General features: G+C 34.4%; 1 protein-coding gene across 1 annotated transcript; it reads left to right on the plus strand.

Annotated features, from left to right (window-relative positions):
* Positions 1-1,859: 1,859 nt before the first annotated feature.
* On the plus strand, positions 1,860-19,704 carry LOC101260524 (uncharacterized). Its single transcript, XM_004253209.5, has 7 exons — positions 1,860-2,659; positions 2,736-2,838; positions 2,943-3,008; positions 10,866-11,039; positions 11,117-11,213; positions 12,699-12,827; positions 19,459-19,704. Exons 1-6 carry the CDS (start codon positions 2,101-2,103, stop codon positions 12,819-12,821), a joined length of 1,122 nt encoding a protein of 373 aa, XP_004253257.1. The 5' UTR covers positions 1,860-2,100; the 3' UTR covers positions 12,822-12,827; positions 19,459-19,704.
* The last annotated feature ends 4,879 nt before the right edge of the window (positions 19,705-24,583 follow it).

A 24,583-nucleotide genomic window follows, 5' to 3' on the forward strand; every position in this document is an offset into this window, starting at 1 on the left:
ATATCTGTGTGTAGGCAATGATGAATGTAATAGGATCATGTTTAGAAGATAATGTTATGAATAATGGTGGTTATGTGAATCTGTCTCACATATGCACACATACACATGAATGAATGAATGAAACAAATGAAGTAATGAATGTGAGTTTATTGAAAATTTTTACCAATGGTACTCTAATGAATGAATGAGGGATTTTGAGATGAATACTCTCACATTAGTAGAGGGGGAGTGTTTAGTAGCAATATCAATATTCCTAAGAGTTTTTCAATGAAAGAATGACAGCTTGGGATGGATACCCTTACGTTAGTAGAGGCTGGTATTTAGTAGCAATCCCTTAACCTATAGTGAATGAATGTAGTGAAAGTCTAATACTCCGTAGGGATTAATGCTAAGCACCGAGCGAATATGATTGAAATGAGTACTCTCTTGTGAGTAGAGGCCGGGTACTTGGTAACAATCTGTTGAGATGGGTACCCTAACGTTAGTAGATAATGGTACTTAATAACAATCTCCCTATCTCTTAGTTATGCGCCCACATAGGACTAGCTAGTGGTTTACCATGTAAAGGCTAAAAAAATTGCCCTACCTTAGGCAAGTGGAGATCTATCATCCGATAAGGGTTACTATCTGGATTTCATGTTAACCTCTCATGGTCTATGTCGGTTAAGCTTACCCCCACAAAAGAATGTAATGAACTAGGTCTTCCTAAGAAAGTACTACTCAGGGCAGGTGGTGGAATGTGACACGAACTATATATTGCACAAGTACACATTTGAAGGGAGTCTTGGTGTGTCCTTGTGATATTAATGAAGCATGTTGGTCTTGTATGATGTTAATGAAGCATGTTGGTCTTATATGATGTTAATGAAGGTATTATGACTTGTTGAATGTGATGTGCCTAATCTAGTGGCGGAGCCAGACATTTCATATACGGTGTGCAAAATATAAAGAAGCAACTAACAAAAAAATTTAGCGAGTAGGTCCACATCTAACTTGCTTAAGATAGCGACTTTCACAATTGATCATGGATAACGTAATATATAATATTGTTATAAATGCTAATAAATAGAGAGTATATTCGAAATAAATCCACCCAAGTAATTATTTCTTTTTAAAAAGTGTTTATTATAATTAAATAGGGGTAATGATGTATATCTTTTTAAAGGGAAAAGGGTCTATTATATCCCTCAACTTTGCTATTTGGAGCTAATATACCCTTCTTTATGAAAGTAACTCATATATGCCCTTACCCTTATACAAACGATTCACATATATCCGTACCGTTACAAAATGAGCTTACATATACCCTTCATTTAACGGAAGTTAAAAAGTTAGCCTTAAATTTATATTTTTTACTTTTAATTTTTGTTAAAATTATTTAGGGGTATATATGATTCTTCTATCAATGTTCAAGATATATTTTAATTTTTTTCATACATAAATTATTTTTTGACTTCTTTTATTATAATTATTAGAGTTTCTTATTCTTATTTTTTCTATTATTCCTTAGTTTAAAGAAAAAAATTCAAACTATCTTTTTTTGTCTATAGTGTAATTTTATTTTTGTACTCGAAGAAAGATTTGGTTATCTACAATAAGTTTTACAAGAATATTAGTAAAACATAAATAAATTTGATTATCAAAATAATAATTCTAAATTAGTCATTGAAACAAAAAAAAAGTCCAAAAAATATGTTTGACGAGAATTAAATTTACTCTTATGGGATTATATTTTTTTAGAAAAAATTAAAAAATATTGATTAATTTTTTTTTTCCATTTCCATTAAGCCATTTATTTATATGTCATTTTCGATTTTAAATGATAAATTTTTTGGGTATGCAAGACTTTTCCTTTTTTTAAAGAAAACTTTGAAGCCTTAATAGACGTCATACTCATTTTTTGTAATATAAGAGGAAGAGGGGAGAGTGTTTTGACATGGCAGGAGTTGATTGGTGTGAAGAATGTGCCACCTCCTCCCTATTTTAGATCTTGTATCATACCTAATACAATCGTCCCAATCTGAGTCCAATTTGTCAACTATTTGTAGGCGAAGAAGATCGATCTGGTTCCCCTTTGCTGGTTGATATTTAGATGAGGAAATGGGGAAAGCTTTAGTGATTATCTACATCACAGCTGCTGTGCTCCTTATATTCCTCATCTCTCACTCTCCTTCTCCTTCCAACAAACCTAAGCGTCATCGCCGACTTAAATTGCGCTCCAACTTCACTTTTGACTCGCATTCTACCCACTATGAACATATTCCCTTTGACCCTTTAGTTGCTCAAATTGAGCGCCAACGTGAGGATAAGGAATGGGAGAAGCAGTATATTGACACCCATCATCATCAATTAATACATGAACCTGCTCCTGGTCAAGAATCTCAGCCTGAATGGGAAGACTTTATGGATGCTGAAGATTATCTCAATGATGAACACAAGTTCAATGTAACTGATAGACTTGTATCATTGTTTCCCAAGATTGATGTCAACCCATCTGATGGTTTTGTCACTGACCATGAGTTGACTCATTGGAATCTGGAGCAGACCCGGAAGGAAGTGTTGCATAGGACTCAAAGAGATATGGAAGTTCATGACAAAAATCATGATGGTTTTGTCTCTTTCCATGAGTATGAGCCTCCTAGTTGGGTTCGGAATTCAGGTCTTGTCTCTTCCCAGTGATTTAGTAACTCACCGCAATCACAGTATCAAATTTTTATGTGGTTATGCTGCAACAGATAATTCTTCTTTTGGATATGATATGGGCTGGTGGAAAGAAGATCACTTTAATGCGTCAGATATAGATGGAGATGGGCTTCTAAACATTACTGAGTTTAATGAGTAAGTTATTGCTAGGCTAGGAAAACCTAACCTCCTTTGCTTAATACTTCCGTGAGCCTCATTTGATCATTCCAATAACTTCTTTCTTTATTGTCATTTCTTAGCTTTCTACATCCCGCCGATACGACCAACCCAAAACTACTTCACTGGCTCTGCAAGGAGGAAATAAGGTTCAGTAGCTTTTTTTAAAATAAGAGCTTTATTCATTTTTTTGATTTCTTTTTCTGCACTATAAAGGTCTTCTTTTACATGTTGTTAATGTGCCAATTGCTATTTGTTGTACCTGCTATCAAATCTTCTTTTCATTTGCTCTATTTTTTGGGTGTCATGATTTTTCTTGCTGGCTCGGAAGTTTAATCAGAACAATATGAAGGAACCTTTAGAAGAAGTCATATCAAGTGAAACAAGGGTTACAAATGAAAAGAAAGAGGGAGGTTCGGGAGTAAGAAATTTGAAATTACATAACAAAAGTTTATTACTTGAGTGGCTGGGAAGATATAATAGGCGAGGTGATGAAATCTGGGAAAAGCTATGCTAATAAATGCTATTTATGGTAAGAATTATTGTTGGAAACAATACCCTCCACAATCGAGAACAACAGGCATATTTGGGAAGACATTGATGGGATGTGTGATGAGTTTTTACAGTATATTAGATTAGAGGTGGGTAAAGGATGCATGATCAAATCTTGGACAGATTTCTAATATGGGAATGCAGATTTCAGAAGCAGGTATCCAGACTTGATCAGATGTTCTGTGCTTAAGGATGGATATGTTTCCGAGTTTCATTCCATCTCTGGCTGGAACTAGAATTCAGACTAAATGATTGAGAACTGGAAACTTTCTGTCAACTTACTCAACAATTGGATCCTATTTAAATTGATCAAAACAAGAAGGATGCACTGATTTGGGTAAATAGCAAGGATAAAATGTTCTCTGTTAGTGACAACAAACTGTTGTTACAGCGGAATGGTCAGGGAACATCTACTTGACTTGGAAGATCATCTGGAAGTCTAAAGTTCCCGGTAAAGCTCTCTCCCTTTGATGGATTGTCACTTGGGAGGCCTGTTTGACATAAAATAATTTATAGAAGAGGAGTTTCACTTGAAGTAATAGATGCTATTTATGTGAAGAAGACCAGGAAACAGCGGAATATCTGTTTTTACATTGCAAAGTTTCCTGAGACTGCTGGGATTTGCTTTTAATGTAACTGGTGTTTCTTATGCCCTTGAAGATTAAGAACATAACGGATTGCTGGAAAAGTCAAAGCATGTCTAGAAACCTGAAACAGATTTGGAGAACCATTCCCAGATGCATTTTTTGGACTATATGGCTGGAAAGAAATAAGGCTTGCTTTGAAGGAAAAAGGATGCAGGTTTCTAGAATTCAGAACTCTAGCAGTAGGTTAGATAGCTGGATCAGTACATGTATCTCTTAATCTTGCTAGGAGGAATTACTTGATGTGCTGGTGTTTCTTGTGCTATTGGTTTTTACTTTTCGGTACCATCTTGGTACTTCATTAATAAAACTTGACCTTGTAAAAGAAAAGAAATACGTGAAACAAGGCATTTTATATGATTCTTTTCAACTGATCTGACCAGTTTGATATTAGGAATAGTCGTCTTTAGATCACAAGTGACCTAATTTTCTGTATCCTGCTCCTGGTGGTATCAGAATGCTGGTATGACGGGATAGCTAATCTGTCTTTCCAGGAAAATGTTTTTCTCCAGAAAATATTTTATGTTCAATTATTTTATTCAAAGCTCTTCTCTAGGATCCCATGTCTTGGGAAAAGAATCGCATGTATGACACTGCTAGAAAAAAAGCCACGGTGAATTCCTTCTGTACCAGGAGTTGGTCATATTATATAAGCCTTGGTCAAACCCTTGAGATCAGCAGATTCTTCCTTCCTGATTCAGAGCAATAAAAGAGGCACTCAAGCTCTTTCAGAGATAAGTTTCTGGGGCTCTGCCCCCTTCCACTATTTTGACAATAGACCTTCTTGTGGAACATTTTTTGTCACCCGCAAGAAGTTTGCCTACTTATCCCCCTCTTTAACTGCATCGCTGCTAGGGTCTGTCTGCAATACATTTCTTATGTTTGAGTTTCCTTTGAATAACTTCTTTGTTTTTCCCTCCAGCATATCCGATTTCTCTTTGTTGCTATGGTGGTCTAAGCTCCTTCATCATACTTTTGGGTTGATATAATCTCTACCTAAACCTGATTCTACTACCTTTAAGCTTATTTTACTAACTTTTATTGTCCTTTTTGGAGGTCTAGAAGTTGGATCCTTGTTACCTCCGATAATTATTTAATCTTCGCTGTGTTACCTCTCTAGTATTCACTTTTTTGCAGCTCATTGAATCTGGGAAAAGAAGAGGGCAGTCCAGTGCTCTAACCTGCATGTGGTCTAGAGAAGGGCTAAACCACAGTTTGTTTATTGTACACAACCTTAGCTTGCATTTTTGTAGAAGTTCTTTTCCCACGGCTTAAACCCATAACCTTTTGGTAACATGGCACCAATGGTTATTATCGTGCTTCAGCAAATCTGCATGGAAATTGAATTTTTCTCCTCATTCCACTTTTGATTGTTATGAGTCTAGTGAGGTGATAACCTAAGCAAACAACTTTGTGCCTCAATCAGGATAACCTCCAAATGTCATTATATTTAAATCTATCATACAGTTCACATGTTATAAAGAGAATCCTGTTCCTGCACCACGAAATGCTTGATAGCTGCCCTCATTATGTTTCTCCTTATACTTTCTTTTTGAGAACTGGTATTGTAATATGTGTAATTAAATAGGTACTTTAATTTACTCCTTTTTTGATTAGGTATTCATTTCCTTTACTTTTTAGGACATGCAAGCATAGTTATTTAAGCCCCAATAGCTGAGGGATTATCAATACAGTTCTCTCTTATTTTCTCTTCCACTTCACATCTATCAGAGCTAGGCATTTCTCAATTCCTTGTTTCACCGATATGGGCCCGTATTTATATTGTTCACGCTTCCAGTTGACACGAATGGGTGCGGGGGGTTGTCATGACTAATAGATGGACGTGATAACACTCGTCTAATCCCACCAAGACAAGTCAACTTAAAAACTCACTAATACGAAAGAAAATGCAGAAAAGCAAGTCAACAACAGCACAAGTGCGGAAAACTTAGCCAATTTCATTAACACCTTTTAAATCTTGTTGTCATGTGTGCAAGCCACTAATGTATAAATATAGAATTGAAAGATAAATACAAGTTCAATGTCTTTGTTTCTTGAATAGAAGAAAGCTTAAAATAAGGAACAAGAGGGCCTCTAGGATGACAAAAAGCTACCTCTCAATGTTTTCTCTGAAAGCCTCGGATAAAGATGAAGAAGTATGATCACAATGGTCTAGGCTCGGAACCTAAAGAAGTGTAGAAGCAAGTATTGAGTACGAAGGACACGATACTTAACAAGTAGCCTACTAAAACAAGGTACAACTAGCTAGAAAATGAGAACTCTTTTCATCCCAATCGAAACGCCAAGACTACAACCTGCATATAAATCACCCAAACCTAACAATTCACAAAGTACAATTCTCAAGGTTTCATAGCATAGTTCAACAATATAGTTCATCAATCACAAGTATCTCGATCGTCAAATATCAATCGAGACTCATGCAGAACACCCACAGTCCAGGTACTTGTCGACAATGACCTCGACATTACAATATTCGCTGATAAAGACCTCCACAACAATAACACTTGCCAACAAAGACCTCAACATCAATAACATGCATTGACAATGAACTCAACATCAATAACACTCGCTGGCAAAGATCTCAACATCAATAGCACTTTCTAGCAAAGACCTCGATATCAATAGCACTTGTTGGCAATGACCTTGACATTAATAACACTCGCCGACAATGACCTGGACATCAATCACACTCACCGACAATGACATTTGCATTAATGCAATATATCTCCTCTTTGTGTTTTAGAACCAATGCAAATAGGATTGTTCACAATATAATGAAAAGGTAACAATCACAAACAATTCTATTCCACAACAATACTATCAAAGTATCACATCAATCACCGAATCAATATCAACACTCAAGGAATTCACAATGCACAATCAGCCATTAGCAACACATTGCCTTTTTAATTAACTCCGACTTTATCATTAAGGTGAACCAATTTGAGAAATTAAGCCATCACCTCATTCCCATTACTCCCCAACAGATACAAGAAAGAGAGTTCAAGATTTCGCAAGTTTTAATAAGGTTCAGAACTTCACTAGCCTTAATTCAATCAGAAGTCAATCCGTGACTTGAGCTTTTCCTTTTCGAACGATATCCAAAGCCATATAATCTAATCCAACAAGTAATCACAATAAATTTCAATAATCACAACACTCATATCATACACTTTGAAAAATGGGTCAAAACAACTCAAAAACCCAATTTTGAAAAAGATGTTTGAATTCGAAAATCATTACTTGAATACATTACCCAAGATATTTGGAACTCATTGGTGAAAATCATTTCAAAAACGGATTAGAATCTACTTTAAAATCTCTCCATTTTTACTTGAGAACTCAAGTTCATGAAAACCTTCACTTTGCCATTCAATATTTTCATTTTTTTGATGTTAAAATCCGCAAATGATCATAGAGAATCAAAGTTTTAGGGTCACAAAGACTTACCCAAATGATTTGCTACGAAAGATCTCTTTAAAATCTCTTCTAAGGGTTCTCCAAAACTCAAAATGAGGTAAACCTTGAAATTCCAAAAAAAATCATCTCTGAAGTTGCGCTCTTGTGAACTCAGGGTCGCCATGCGATTATCACAATCGCGACCTTGGTTCGGAAAAGCAAACCCCGAAAAGTTGGTGGGCCTTCACTTTCGCGAGCTAACCTTCGCTGATGCGAAGGTTACGAATAGCGAAGGTTACGAATGCGACAATCACTTGGGAACGTGACACTAGCTTTGTTGAAGTGATGCTCGCTAGAGCGAGGTGTCCCTTGCTAAAACAAAGCACACAAGACATCATAAAATCAACCAACTCTCAACTCTTCGAAAAGACCCTCGGGGTTTGTTTGAAATCCGGTAAACTCAATGTTTCAGACTCGATGAAACCATCAAAATATGAGACCAAGGTTTCCTAGACCCAAAACTCGTGAAAGTCACAAAGAACCAACTAACGCCTAAAAAGGCTAAATTAAGTTGATGACCTCTGAAAATTCAGCCAAGACCTCTTAGGCCTAAAATCATCACCATCAATCAAAGGAACTGTCCGAAATTCGATTCGAGCATCTAAACCCCAAATATTGACCAAAAAGTCAACCCAATGGCTAAATCTCAACAATTTCCAACTTAGAACCTCAAATCCACAAAATGTCTCCAAAACCAACTACTCTCTTAGACCAATTTTCACATTCCGGAATTGAAGCAATCAAAGAAATTCTATTTTGATACTCAAAACTTCAAAAGACACCAAAACCAACTTTGCTTTTACCAACTTTAACTTTTCAAATTCAATTTTTTTCATAATTCACCACGTTTTACTCAAAACTCGAAACCGATTTCACAAACCAATCAAAAATGTCTCGGGGCCAACATTGGGAGTGCTAAAACAATAATTTTATGGGAAATTTCAAAAATGACCTTTTAGATCTTTACAAGGGTGGTGGGTGTTGAGTCTGCCACATGAGCTAAGAGATGGGGTAATCCTCACCTCTCGAACTAGCTTTTGGGGTTGAGTTAGGCCCAAGATCCATTTTCTCATAAAAAACTCAGTAAGTATTAAACTAAGAAAAAATAACATATTACAAGGCTCCTTATAGATCTACAAGATGTTATGAATCCTCTACACTGTTCTTTACCCAAAAAATAAAAAGATAAAATACAATTCCATTTTCCTTTTAACTTTTTGTTTCTCCTTTTTGTTCTCTGTCCTTTTCACTGTCTTTCTTTCCTTTCCTTTTCCCAAAGTCAAAGGGCTAATTAAGCCATAGAATATATAAACTCATCCGCATGCCAGAAAATTTAGATCTTTTAAATTGTTTGTGAACCTAATCGTGTATCATCGAAGTGGATTCTTCAACATTTTGAGGAAAATAAAAGAGATAAATTTGAGGTAGTCACTCAACTTAGGGTAGTTAACTTATGGTAGCTCACTTAGAAAGTTACTCAACTTTGTTTTATAACCTATAAGTCACTCAACATAAGGTAGTTCACTTAGAAGGTTACTTAACCTTTTTTATAACCCAAAAGTCATTCAACTAATTGATATTTCACCTAGAATATTACCCCACTGAATCCAACCCACCTAAAATAATTCAGTGGGGCGGGTCAATAAAATGGTTATAATGAGTATCTTATCGTTTCTTAATAATTTAGCTTAAAATATGAAAAAATCATTAAAATTGGCTGGGTAACATTCTAGGTGAAATACAAATAATTAAGTGACTTTTGGGTTATAAAACAAAGTTGAGTGACTTTCTAAATTAGCTACCCTGAGTTAAGTGACTGTTGGATTATTAAATAGAGTTGAGTGACTTTCTAAATGAACTTCCCCGAGTTGAGTGACCATTTGTGTATCATGAAGTATTAAGTTAAGAAAAAAATAATAGATTACAAGGCTCCTAATAGATCTATACGATCATCTCTATCCTCTATATATACATTATTATTTACGTTAAATTAGGTCCTAGTAGACGCCCTCAGGTCAGGGAAACTATATTGGAAAAAATAGCAGTTCTCTAGTCCGCATCCTGGACCTGGTTCACACTTGAAAGCAACTATTCTTCTTCCAATTTTGTACATAAAATTGTGTTTATAAAGAAGAGTTCGTCCTTCTTCAAAGAGATAAAGTCATGTGGCCCTTCAAGATAGAGGCTTCCATTATCGTTAGAATTCCGAGGCGGGGGTCTTACTCACACCCCAAAAGTTAAATCTAAGGGAGGAGGATTGCCCAAGCCTTATAAGGAGTTCACTCATTTCATTAACCATGAATGTGCGACTTTTGTCATTCTTTAACACTCCACCTCTCGCCCAGTGCTTAGCATATGGTGCGTGGACAATTTTTTATATTTGGGGCCCAATATTGGGTGAGATTGCCCTGCTTTGACACCACACCATGAGAAATTAAAAGAAGAAGAGATATTGGGAATAAAATTGTTGATTATTCTCTCAAGTAGATGTGAGTTAAATACTTGTTACAGATTATGTAAATAAAGAAAGATAATAATAAAATATCACACACAATCTCCTAAAAGCTTAATTAAAGGATTATAGGAATACCACAATATCCTAAAGGCTTAATTAAAGGGATTAGAGAATATTTTCATATCCGGCCTATCTAATTATACCATAAGTAACACACCAAAAATAAAAAGACACAACACAATTCCATTTTTCCTTACTTTTTTGTTCTCTTCTTTCTTTCCTTCCAAGTGTAGGGAGTGAAAAGGAAATAGAATTAGGTCATAGAATTATATAACTCATCCATATGCCCGAAAACTTTGATCAGTTTAGTGGTGTGTGAACCTAATCATGTATCATTGAAGTAGATTCTTCAACATTTTGAGCAAAATAAAAGGATGCTAAAGGCAAATACGGCTTTCAGCATTGGAAGATACTGCAGGAAAAAAAAGAAACAAAAAGAATTGTAAACAATGACTTCAGCAGCTCCAGCTTAAAGAAATTACAATCCTATACAAATAATCTAAAGCTTTTAACATTCTCCATGAACAAGCTCGTGATGCTTCTTAAGAACTTGTACAGTATCAAGCATAAATATAGCTTATAAGATAAATGTTCCATTGGTATGTGTGCATTAAAATGTAGGTCTGGTAAATTACTGGAGATTCTACTAGTTTTGAGTTTTAAACTGTTTTATGCTTACAATTTTTTATTTGCTAATCTTTGGTTTTGTTAGTGAACATGCTTTAGAGATAATTTACTGTCGAGAAGCAGTCATTCCTAGGTGAACACTGTTTATAATAATTTTATTTCTTTTCTTGCTCTCCTTTTAATTTCAGGGAGAGAGATAGTGACAAAGATGGCAAGGTTAATTTCAACGAGTTCTTTCACGGGCTGTTTGACTTGGTAAGAAACTATGACGAGGAGAGTCATGATACTTCTCATCATTCTGAGGATTCACAAGAGTCTCCAGCCAGAAAGTTGTTTGCAGAGCTTGATAAAGATGGGGATGGGTAAGAAACTAGATATCCGTTTCAGTAATTGTTTTGAGTAAATTCATCAACAAACCTTTAAATTTGATTTTATGCAGATATTTGTCAGAAGCTGAATTGCTACCTATAATTGGAAAGCTTCATCCATCAGAGCGTTACTATGCAAAGCAACAAGCAGATTACATCATACAACAGGTAATTTTTACTTAACTGAAATGCCTGATTTAATAGATTGCCGAATTGACGTATTACTCCTTGCTATTACCAACTAGTACTTGCATGTTTGCATTATCTTTATTTCTTAAGCTATAACCAAACTACTGCCCTTGATTTGCTTTTTGCCTGCTTAGGAGCTGTAGGTGGTATAGCTTGTATTTTGGAGGGAAATTGCTTACTATACTGCTATTTTGAAGGGAACTAGCCCGGTTTGTGCCATTTTTATTATAAAAATGGTTTCTTTTTGGTTTCTCTTCAAATTAATGTGGAGGTTAATACTTATTGTTTTAAAAAAACTTTGATCATTTTCCATTCATCTTTTGTACTTTCAACTCTCTCTCTCTCTCTCTCTCTCTCTCTCTCTCTCTTTCTTTCTCTCTTTCTTAAAATTCTGGTAGAATACACTTGTTCTAATTTCAAGTGCAACACGAACTTGCAAATTATATTTGATATATTGAAAATCGAATTTATACTTGATAAAATTTAAGACACGTTGAGCCTATGAGTTTTTTTTTTCAAATTTATATCCAGATATAAATTCCAGTATTTATTTGGTTATTAACTTATTTGGTTGTTCAAATATTTTAATATTTATCTTCGAAGTATGAAATACAAACTTAAAAAACTCAATATAGTTTCAAAATTGCAACTAAATAAAAACAATTAAACCAAACTGGCCCTATCTCGGATTGCGCCGAACCGCCTTTTTAAAAGGTTGTGGGATGTGCCCGCTTGCCTCCCTTGAAAAATTAGCTCAGCCCAAACCAGGCCCATTAAGGACAGCCCTGGCCGTCCCCATGCTGAAATTGATGGGCTTACCCTTAATGGGTCGGGTTGGTCCTGGCCTGGTCCACTCAACAAGTCCATTGTTGAATAATGTTAAGTTTGTTTTTCTCAAGAAAGGATTACTGTCATCAAAAACTATTTCTGCCTAATCAGGCCTTCAGGAGCTATTTGCTCTTAGGTCTAAATTATCTTCTTTAGAATATATTTCTGGATGACTTGGAAGGTACACTGTTCACATATAGGTCTTGTCAACAGAGAAGCTACATTGTAGTAACTATTCAAACAATTTAGTATACATTAATAAATCTCGTGGGAAGTACTTGTCTCTTGTTATTGGTGAACATTACAATGTAGTGGGGTGAGTGTCTGCTTTTTTTGTTTTAATTTTATGCATCTATTAATCGAGATATTTCAAAAAAAAAAAATAAGAAAGGAATTGCACAAAAAGTTCCCAATGTTGTTCCCCTTTGCAAACTAGTGAATCTGAAACCATTTAATGTGATTGAATCTTTAGCAAATTTAAGAAGTTTAATATCGGTGGATCGAACTATCGTGTGTAAAACTGAACTATTTCAAAACATAATAGATTCATAATGCACCTCATTCTTGTTCGCCGATTGTTCTTGGATACTGAGTGGGAAATAGTGTGTTCAGTAATTCTACCATGTTTTTTCTCAGGCTGATGCAGATAAAGACGGAAGGCTTACTCTGAAAGAGATGATTGATAGCCCGTATGTTTTCTATAGTGCAATATTCAATGAGGATGATGAAGACTATGAAGACCATGATGAGTTCCGTTAGTTCAAGGTATGTAGGATCTATCCCTTTATTCTTTTGCTACTTTTTCAATGACTGCCCTTTCTTTCCTTGGACTCCCTAGTTCGCTCCCAATTTATGAGCTATTTGTTTCATACGAGTTCATTTCATAAGATCTAGACAAGGACGGTTTCATACTCTACTTTTTTGAGAACTGGTAATTGTATTCATCCGCATTAAGTATATATTAAAGACCTCCAAAAAGATTATCAACAGAGAAACTACAGCCTAAACAAATTGAACTTCATTTTCCACATTTGCTGGTTTACACCAAAGTGAAATTTTAAGATGAAAGTCCACTCCATCTTCTGCTATTTCTTTCCTTCCATATTGTCCACTAAATTCACGATGGAACTGCTCTCCATCATCTCTTCAGCGACTTGCTAGCCGCTCTCCTAATCCAACAACTTAAAAGGTTTGCTTTGTGTTCTGGCATAGTCCACTTGTTACCTGTGAGGCTAAAGAAGAGTGACCACAATTGGGCTGTCACTTTACAATGCAGGAACAAATTACTGTCTGTCTCTGCAGTCTCAATTTTTTTTCTGAAGAAGGTAACCTCTATTATGAACAAAAGGAATACTCAAAAAAGTATTCCAGTAATACTTGCAACAAAATTACAGAGGCAGAGGTGTCCCTACTAATTCATATATAATCTAAATACTAGGAATATCCTCTTTTCTTGAGGATATTTGTGTTTACACCAAAAAACGAAAAGGACTAGACAGTTCATCTTCAATTTCTGCAGAGAGCAACTCTTGTTTTCGAAACATCTCTGGTTCCTTTCCATCCATATAGTCCACCAAATGTAGGCGGGGACAATCTTCCATCTCTCCCAGTGTCCCGACTGATTCCTATCTCTATTCCAGCAAGCTAGAGCCTCTTTGATGCTCCTTGGCATAGTCCAGCTTATGCCTCTTAAATTGATGAAAATCAGTCATAATTTCGCAGTCTCTCTACAATGTAGAAAGAGATGATTTATTGTCTCAATCCCACATTCAGAAAAAGAGCACCTAGAGCAAATTTGACGACCACTAGGGCTGGGCATAATTACACCTAGAGCAGATTTGACAACCACAAGGGCTGGGCATAAATACTGAAAAATGGAAATACTGAACCGAACGAAAACTAATGGATTGCTTTTCATTGGTGGGCCAAAATGAGGAGTACAATATTCCTTAAAGACGCTCCATGTTAAATTGGGTTCATCTTGAACCAGTTGGCAACTTTAACTGGGTAGGGACTGATATCCCAACAACAACTCAAATTTCAGTTGCTGAGGATTTTTGCAAGTTATAGCAAAACTGTCCACTGTTCAAAAGATCCACCCATTTTTTCCCCCTCGTAGTGCCGCGGGTATTTCTCTAAGTGATAAATTCTTTTGTTTGTCCATCTGTTTGCAAGTGATTTTCTTATTCGAATGTGGCCATGTGGCTTTGTCTTTTAACTGTATTTTAATGATGTACATGCAGCTTTGACACAAGTCAGCATTAGGTGTTATTTGTATTCGTGATTAATACAAAGTCGATAGTGAGGTTTCCTGTAACTGTGCCTTGTGTTCAGAATTACTTGTCGAAAAATATTTCGAGTCCCTAATAAAAAAGAAAACGACTAAGGGCTGAGTTGAGTGAGAACCTTGATTGCTGTACAATGACTTGAATTAGAGTACATTGTCGTAACAACCAACCATCTCATGTAAAAGTTGTTGAACAGGGTACACTTTTAGGGGTCGTTTGGTAGGGTGTAGGGCTGGGCATAAACACCGGAAAATCGAAACACCGTACCGAACCGAATTTTTTTGGTATTTCGGTTTCGGTTTTTCGGTTCGGTATTTGGTATATGTTTTTGTATTTTTCGGTATTTCGATTCGGTTTTCGGTATGTAATTTTGTGTTATTCGATATTTCGGTTTACCGAAATATATTATATTATAATATGTATTTATATTATATTAATTATTAATGTTAAATAGTAAATATTATAATTTAAAATAAAAAATTAAAAAGTAAAAGACACTTTTTGATGTAACTATTTTTAGCCCATTAAGCTGAAAAATCAAACAAAAAAATTTATAAATTTTTAAAAGCCCAACTAAGCAGGGCCCATTAAAAAAATCGAAATAACAAAACCAAACCGAAATAATAAAAACCGAACCGAACCGAATTATTTTGGTTCGGTGTTCGGTACACATTGTACAAGAACCGAAAACCAAAAAAATCGAAAAAAAACGAAATCAAACCGAATTACCGAATGCCCACCCTTAGTAGGGTGGATAAAAAGAGAGTTGAATATGGTGTATTAGTAATGCTAACATTATTAATGCTAGTGTTTATTATGCTGCATTAGTTATCCTTGAGATTATTTCTTGTGCAGTTTTTGGTTTGATGTATTAAAAATAATATGTATTGCATAATTTTCTTCAAAAAGTTATTTGCCTACAAAAATATCCTCCACATATATGGTGGAAAGGATGTGGAAAAAGTTTTGAGGGGCAATTGTGTCTTTAACCATGCAAATGCATGCATTCAACCCTTTGTTTTACTAATGCCTTACTAATACCATGAATTTTCATGTATTAGTTATACACACCTTATATAATGTATAACTAGTGTATGCATAGGTTGAAAAAGTGTAATAAATAAGATACTAGTAATACACAAAACTAATGTATTTTTTTTTTTTGGAATGCACTCTACTAAACGTCTCCTTATTTATTTAAATTATTTCCTTGACATGCTATATCTCACGTGTAGGCTTGATTCTTTCTTTATGAGTGAAGCCCATGAAAAATCCTTTTTATAGTGTCTGGTTGTGAGATTTGAATTCACCTATGTTTGCTATGATACTAATATTGAATTGTGTGATCGTCTCATTAAAAGTTTAAGGTGTTAAGAGTGACCACAATCTTATATATTCAAACTAGTCTTTTGGTACACTCTTTGCGTGTATACCTGTATTAATGAATGTAAAACTTAAAAAAACAACATACAATGTGTTGGAGCTACAAAATAAAAAATTGTAAACAAGTGCAAGTTCTGGGGATATATGTGTCGCTTATCATTATATCAAATGAAAATAATACATTATACAATGTGCTTGAGCTTCAAAATAAAAATTTGTACACAAGTGCAAGTTCTTGGGATATATATGTTGCTTATTATATCAAATGAAAAAGGGCCTAAAATACCCTTGAAGTATTGAAAATGGTACAAAATTACCCTTCATCCACCTATTTGGCTCAAAAATGCCCTTTTCATCTACCTATTGGCTCCAAAATACCCATGTCATTCACCTTTGGGTTCAAAATTGACCACTTCTTCAATTGTTTTAAAATTAAACTCTTTAAATATTTTTTAAAATACTTGACGTTCAACTATTGGTTATAATTTAATATATTAATATAATTTATAAACCAACCCACTAACCATTCATTACTAACTAAACCCCACCCAATTAATAATCCCATTATGATATGAAAATCGTCATAAACACTATTAAAACACGATGAAATTATAGATTCCTAAAAATGACGTCCAAATTATTCGAGTTCGAATCGAAGCCCCAATTAAATTTAGGTTGAGCCGCTTATTTAGGAGGACACTTTCAATAGGATTCTCTTTCAAGATTGAATTAGAAATTTATGATTAAAGGTAAAGAAGTTGTACATCCCGAATTAATTCATGCAACTTTTTAAAATATAATTTTATAAATATTTATGATTTGTTTTAAAAACCTTTAATATATTATTTTGAAAAGAAGTTACCTATGAAGTAACATCACATAATTGAGACGTAAGGTTAATTAAGATGAACATAGTCAGACTTTTAAGTTTATCGGTAATTTTTATTTAGACACTTGAATGTATGATAATTTACTCTAGATATTTTTAGTCTCAAATTTTTAAAAACACTCAATTGGCAGTAGCTTTTCTGTTGTTGCATTAATAATGTAATGGGTTTATTAATTTGGAGGGGTTTAATTAGTAATGGGTGAGTATTGGATTGATTTATAAATTATATTAATAAGTTAAATTATAACAAATAGTTGAGCGCCACGTATTTAAAATAATATTTAGATAGTTTAAATATAAACCGTTAAATAAGTGGTCAATTTTGAACCAAAAGGTGGATGACAATGATATTTTGGACCCAATAGGTGGGTGGGAAGGGTATTTTGGAGCCAATAGGTGGATGGAGGGTAATTTTGTACCATTTCCAATACTTTGAGGACATTTTAGGCCCTTTTCCGTGAAAATAATACATTCTTACTCTTTTTGTTAGTACTAGCAATCGGGATATATATGTTGCTTATTATATCAAATGAAAATAATACATTCTTACTCTTTTTTTGTTAGTACTAGCAACTAACTAAAGAACTAAGTTAATTTTTGATTCATTTTCTAAATGAAATCTTGTCTCATTGTCTCAAAGGTTTTGCCTCGTAATAATATTGTGCTGAGACAATCTACCTCTTTAATCAACATTATTGAGTTTCATAAATGTAGTATATACACATCATTTTATTTAAAGGGCCTTATTGTAGTCTTCTAGCAGAGAGTACTTCTTGAATTTAAAAAGAAAAAAAAAACACTGTTGGAGAAGGGAATTGAATGTCCACAATTGGTTATTGGGCTGTTGTTGTACTACTAATTTTAGTAGCAAATGAAAAATGGAATTGAAGGAAAAACAATCAATAAAGAACACAGTTTCCCAAGATCCATCAGTATTTGTTTCACTAGTCAATAATGTAATCGCATGCTATAAATACAAGCTACACTATAAAGATTCACTTTAAATCATAAATGAGTTACAGAGAAAGATTGCTCCATCAACAATTAGGATCTTCTCACAAGTGCTGAGAGTTTTTTTGAATTGCCAATGATGATAGAGAAGTGTTTTTGTTTAGAATTATTTGTGGAGAAGGGAAAAAGAGCTGGTGTCTTCTGATAGAAATCTCTTATATAATTTTTAACAGTGTTGGATGTTGTCTCATCCCCCTTTTATTTATATTAAAGATAATAACATGTGTGTGTCTATACATATGTGTGTGTATATATATATATATATATATATATATATATATATATGTATGTATATGTATGTATGTATATATGTATGTATGTTATTATCTTTATAAATAATTAGGGGAAGAGACACACGGGTGACCCATATCTAATTTCCTACAAGAACAAATAAATTTGGTTAATTTCAAAATTTTCAATATTGAAAAAAGTAAAATGAAAGGAATTATTGTTATGTTATACATAGTTCAAATAATGAGAGGATTTAGTATTTACATAATAAAAGTCTAGATGATTTTAAAATATTAAATATTAGGACTTCTTAAATGGTTCAAATAAGGGAAGTGCTAAATATTAGGAAAAAAGTTCACAAGTTTGCTTTCTGTAAAATCTACTTTTAAAGGGTAAAAAAGTCTTATCAGCAATTCACATAGGGGATTCATGCTTTTATAATAGTGTTAGATAGATAGATATCAGTCTTCAACACTTCGAATCAGAGATTTTCAATTGTCCTGCAACCATTTTTTTCCCCTACTATCATATATCTATAGATTCTACTAATACAGTTGGCTACTTGTCTTGCATTTATTAGCGGAGGTGATCAGATGCTCTAATTGTCAATTAGTTCTTCTAAAATAACTTTTTTGTTTAGATGTCAGTTCCATTGATCTTGAAAAGCAGGGAATATTCTTTTTGATGTGTTTTTCTAGGGTTTTCGGGTAGAAGGTTAGTTGGTAGTGTAATGTTTTTTTGCTTAGGGTGATTGATGTTTGCCAGCATACTAGTTGTATTACCGTAGTTCTTGTTTTGATGTCCATTATTATTTACTATTGTTTTCAGTACTCTTATCCTAGTCTATTGTTTATTGTGTTTTGATTTTTGCATTATTCTTGTGTTGTTGTTGCTCCCTTCTGGTATTTCTTGCTATATTTTCTTCTTTGTATTTGGAATTGCTGCATCTGAGCCGAAAGTCTTTCGGAAACAAACTTTCAACCTCCATGAGGTAGTAGTGTCTGTGTACAGTCTACCTTCCTCAGACTGCACTTCGTGGTATATTGTTGATATTGATGTGTTTTTCTAGGATGCACCAGTGAACCTGGGAATGTTGGAGGTGTACCTAATTTAGTTTCTTTTTCCTTTTTGGGACAATGGGGTTACTAGGGGAAAATTGGAAGTTCAAGAAATGTTGAAAGTGCTAATTTCAATCTTTCAAGTGTTTGAAATACTCCTTGCCATGAAATGGAAAACTAGAGTCTGTATATTAAGTTAAACCGATAAGTAGTTGTATTATCTGTTTTGGTCCAGAAATTTTCTTCTTCAGAACGTTTATCAACAACCATAATGTGCAAATTTCATTTCTTAGGCAAAAAGCACCCCCTTTTTAGACATTCAGTTCCCCTATTAGATAACAAAGCACACTACTTATCTGCTGCCCATACCTTAGATGATACTGCTATCGATATATCCTTATTTCTAATTAGAGTGCTAATTTCGACTTATATTACTTGATCATCACTCAAAAAACTCAACCTATCTGTTATTGTCTATTTACATATATCTGCATTACTATCTCGAATGACATGATGCACTTTGTTTGTGTTTGCAGGATGGTAACACGTCTCTCCTGCCCTCAGTTACTCGTGTATGATACTTTCCAGTTAGGTAGATGTTTCAGATTTTTATGGTGGTCTCACCAAAAGATATATGTGGTGTGACATCAACGTTTTATTTATCAGATAGTTTTCTTTGTAATCATCATTATTGACGAGATCATGCTAATGCATTTGCATATTCAGGATCTACCATTGTTTCATTGAGAAATTTTAGTTGGACAAACTTGATAAGCACAAAATTTGTTTTTTCCAGCCAATTTCTTTATTTTCAATGTGAATAATTTGTTTTTATGGTATCCCTTTGCAAAGGCTAAAATTAGTTTTTTAATCTCACCATCAAAGCCGCTTGAGATCTTGTCATGCCGTCTGTTGCTACCATTTTTCAACTGATGTGTTGCTGGAGGATCTACTGATAAGTTTACTCTTGAAAAAATGGATTCTTGTTTTTTATTAGAAGAGTTGTTGTCTAATAAATTTATTGGCAAGAAAATAAATTTGAATAATCAAACAATTTCTCAGTGTTTACTAGGACAATAGAACACAGTTCGATTTGTTAGTTTATAAATTTGAATAATCGAACAATGTCCACAAATACTTCACTTCCCTCTGTTTGATTCATTTGCAGATCAACAAATATTTTCCTTAACCACAACGCTTGATTCACTGTTGTTGTTGCAGCCATTAATTCTATCCCTGCAGTGGATTGAGCCATAATGTCTTGCTGCATTGAGCACCACGGAAACATTCCTGAGCCAAGATTGAAACAATGTCTAGATGTGCTCTTCATGTTATTTGTTCAATCACTACTAGAATACCCAAGAAGTTTCAAATCTAGTTTTTATCTAAAAAAAACTTGACACTATAATTATTGTTACCTTTGATGTATCTAACAACTTACCGACTAAGTCTATGAAGTATTTTTCCTTCACGTTCTATGCTCCGCAATTCTTGCTTAGTTTCTCTTTTTTGTCCATAGGAGTACTCATCTCCTTGCAATCTTATGTTGAACTTCTTAAGAATTTCCGTAGCATTTCTTTTGGCAAATGAAAACTTCATCCTGGTTGATTTCCATATTAAGAAAATAGGACATTAGACCAAGGTCAGTTATTTTGAAGGCTTGCATCATGTCTTGCTTGAAATTCTTGATATGCTTTGTATTGCTTCCTATAACTAACACATTATCCACATATATAGACACAATAAAAATATCATTCCCATGATGTTTAACATAACGAGTAGATTGTGATTAACTATTTTCAAAGCCTAAGCCCAATAAATGTCCATCTATTGGACCATACTGCCCTAGTTGCCTCTTTTAAGTCCATGAAGTTCCTTTCTTATCCTGAACTTTGTCTTCCTTTTACTTTTTCCACAAAACCTTGGGTTCCTTGATTGTGTCAAGCCTGACTACTGGTGTAAATGTATCAAAATAATCCACACAAAAAAATTAAGCATATCCCTTGATTACAAGACTTGCTTTATTCTTGTTAACTAAACCATCTACATTAAGCTTGATTCTAAAAACCCATTTCAACCCAATTATCTTTCTGTCTTCAGGTTGATCAACAAGCACCCTAGTCATGTTTTTCTCAATCATAAACAACTCCCTTCATTGCATTCACCAATTTTTCATCATTCTTGACTTCATCATACCTAATAGGTTCACATATCGCTACATTGCATCTGTGATACATATCAGTTAGTTGTCGAGTACTTTAACTTGTAAATTATCCACCATTTCATCCTGTCGTGAGAGTGTAACACTCCGGAATTTAGTAGACTAAACTAGAACCAAGAGCTATGGTTCTAGAGTGTGATGTTGAGAATTTGAGTCGTAGATGAAACTTTTTGTGTTTAGAATTAGGGGTGTAATGGTTGAATGTCAAGACACGTGTTAGGCATCATAGTTTAGGAGGTCATCAATGGTTTTGTATGGGGTCTCAAGGGCAAAGGTTAAGGCCACGGGGGCAAAGCATTATCCAAGGGCTAAGACTGCCCAAGCCTTCGCCAAGACTGCCTCATGACCACGACCACTATCATGGCTAGTGGTCTTGATCACGGACTATGAAGTGTCCTGTGAAGGTCACTTACTCTTATGGGAGGTCATGGCTGAAGGCAAGGCTACTGCCTAAGGGGCCATGACCATCACCACGGGCTGTTGGCTTGACCACATACTGAGGGAGGTCTTGTGGACTTCTCTTAGCCTCAACAGAGGTTGCCAAAGCTAGGAGGGCCACTGGTCAAGGGACCACGGGCACCACGATGGCCGTGGTGCCCTTGATGGGCCGTGAAGAGGGTGCCAGACACCATGTTGCCTAGTCGAGGGGTTTTGGGTAAATTCCCAATCGATTAGTTAATAAATGGGGTCGTTTTATATGAGCTTTATTTACCTATTTAGACTATTTTAAGTCGTAAAACCCCAATTTCAAGTCACTTTATGCAAGACAAAAATCAAAACCCCAAAATTCTTTCCTCTCTCAAATGATTCTCTCTCTAGAAAACCCTATTGAAGAAGAAAATAGAGCTTGAACACCGTGTCATGAAAAAAGATTCCATTGCTAAAGGCTTGTGCTAGGGAATTTTTTAAGATATGTTTAGATCTTTATCTATGGGTTCTTCCACCCATAGAGTCCTCTAGAATTTCCCCTAATTTGTGAAGAAACCCAATTAAGTTAGGGTTACTTCCAATTTATGGGTTTTAGGTGCGTATGATTCCAAATGGTTGGATACTACTCATATATGGTTATTTTAGTGTTGATTCATGATTTTATGAAGAATTTATGTGAATTCATTGATTTATCCTAATTTTTGAAATTTGTTGGTTTGTGTCTTTAGATGAGGGAAATTGAAGCATCTCGTAGTGTTAAAAAGAAGAGATTAAGAAAGTAACCTCGAGAGTGAGGTTGTGACCATGATAGTACGACTTTAGGGAGACGCTAATATGATTAACTATTGATGTAAAGACTTTGAGTGTAAAGTATAAAAGAGATTACAAGTCTAATATGGTGAAAGGCCTATACTCACTCTTGAGGTTACTTTCTTAATCTCTTCTTTTTTCCCCATATCTTTTGAACTAAAACATGCTTTAGAAGCATCTCGTAGTGTTAAAAGCATAATGTACTAAGACTTACTCAATGGAGTAACTCATAGTGTTCTATAGTGTAGATGGACTTAAACTTTCTTAAGATAGCATCTCATAGGGTTCATGTGAAGAAGGAACATAGATATAGTATCTCATAGAGTTCAAAGTATAATGGAGTTAGACATACTAAAGTAAGTATCTCATAATATCCATTCTATTAATGAACTTAGACATGCTAAAAGTTTTATCTCATAGGTTCAAGTTAAAAATGAACTAAGATGTGTTTAAGAGAGTACCTCATAGTGTTCTAAAGATAAAGAGAGGAACTTGGTTACAAACCAAGAAGTATTAGTAAGAGAACCTAAAAGTAACACTTAGCATGATTAGTATTATGGGATGCTATGATTGCATTGCACTAGACTGACTTAGGGTTACTAAAAAGAATAAGTTGAAATAGGATTGTGCGATTGTTGCCTTCCTTGCTATAATTGACTAAAGGTGAGAGATTCCCTTAGTTATGAGAAACTTAATTCAATAATGAGACCAAATTAGGGTGACTATGACTAGGATGACATCAAATTCACGCTTAGGATGAAGGGTAGTATGGGATGCCTTTCATGCATTGTGTAGCTGTACATTGAAGTTACCTATAAGTATGGTTCCCTCATGGTAGAGAAGCCTAATAAATTAGACCATGTATATAGACTATGACAAAGATGACCAAGAAGAGATACATGAGTTGGGTAGTATTATGAGATGCTATTCTTGCTTTCCACTTGTATGCTTTTGAGGTTACTTGAGAATGGTGCTATTATGGTATAGATGAATAAGAGTAAAAATGACTTATATGATGATTATGATGAATAATTGACTAATTGTGATTATGTTGTATCTCTTATGCTCAATTACAATGCCTTATGATTGCCTTATGTTATATGATGTTATGACTATGATGACTATGTTTATGATTATGATATTATCTCTTATTCTTATGTCTTATGTTGACCAACTATTTTGAGATGCTCTTTTGATGTTGTGGTAGATTTCATACTTGGTACAGTTTTTACTAACACATATTGCCTACATTCTAACTAAATGTAGGGTTGGAGGCTTGAGTTGCTTTGAGATAGGTTTCTTGAAGACTTGGTGAGTCCTCATAGTTTCGAGGACGAATCTATTATCATTAATCATGTCATTTACCTTTTTGTGTAAGACCTTTTATGGGCTGTGTCCCAAAGTTTATTATTCAAGTCAAGTTAGATGGTTTTGAGATAAAGTGCTAGAAAAGACTCCCATTTGCAATTTATGAAAATAACTTAGATTGTATGTTTTAAAACTTTTAAATTCCTTCGTTTTTTCTTACTATCGCATGTTCTCGTTATGCTAAGGACTTTTATGAGTCTCCTTTGGGGTCTAGTACGCTGTGTCACGTCTAGGGGATGTTCTCGTGGCATGATAGAGAGTGATATTTTATTTTCCAAAAGCTTGTAGGAGACTTTTCTTATTTTTCAAAAGATTTAAAGGAAAGTTTTCTTTGAGACTTCCCAACACCACTCTTCATACTCCATAAAATATACAATTAAACTAAAAGTCAAAGGTTTTCAAAAAGCCATTTTCGGTGATGACATTGTTATTGCCGACGAAAAGTTTATATCATCAACTTGTGGTTGGATGACTTTATATGCCTTTGAAATTGAACTATATTCAATAAAAATGCTTGGGACAATTTTTTTTTATCTAGCTTATCTCATTTAACTTGAGGAAGGTAGGTAAAAAATAGTCAACCAAACACATTAAGGAAATTTAATGATAGTTTAAATCCATACCAAGCTCCAAAAGGATTTTAGTCTTTAACTGTCTTTGTGGGAATCTTGTTTTAAAGAAAAACTGATGTATTTCCTTTATCTACCTAAAATTTCTTTAGTAATATCTTCTCATGCAACATGCATCTGGTCATCTACATAATGTATTATTTCCTTTTCTCACTTCATTTTATTATATATTTTAGGGAGTAGTAAGTTTATGATGAATGTAAA

Source organism: Solanum lycopersicum, chromosome 2, assembly GCF_036512215.1.
Source record: "Solanum lycopersicum chromosome 2, SLM_r2.1".
Taxonomy (NCBI): Eukaryota; Viridiplantae; Streptophyta; class Magnoliopsida; order Solanales; family Solanaceae; genus Solanum; species Solanum lycopersicum.

What these genes read in the sequence shown, in the direction of transcription:
- LOC101260524 (XM_004253209.5), top strand. Translation starts at nt 2,101, where the DNA reads ATGGGGAAAGCTTTAGTGATTATCTACATCACAGCTGCTGTGCTCCTT. An exon ending in CTCTGCAAGGAGGAAATAAG is followed by an intron (nt 3,009 to 10,865) that starts GTTCAGTAGCTT and finishes TTTTAATTTCAG; the next exon opens with GGAGAGAGATAGTGACAAAG. An exon ending in CTTGATAAAGATGGGGATGG is followed by an intron (nt 11,040 to 11,116) that starts GTAAGAAACTAG and finishes GATTTTATGCAG; the next exon opens with ATATTTGTCAGAAGCTGAAT.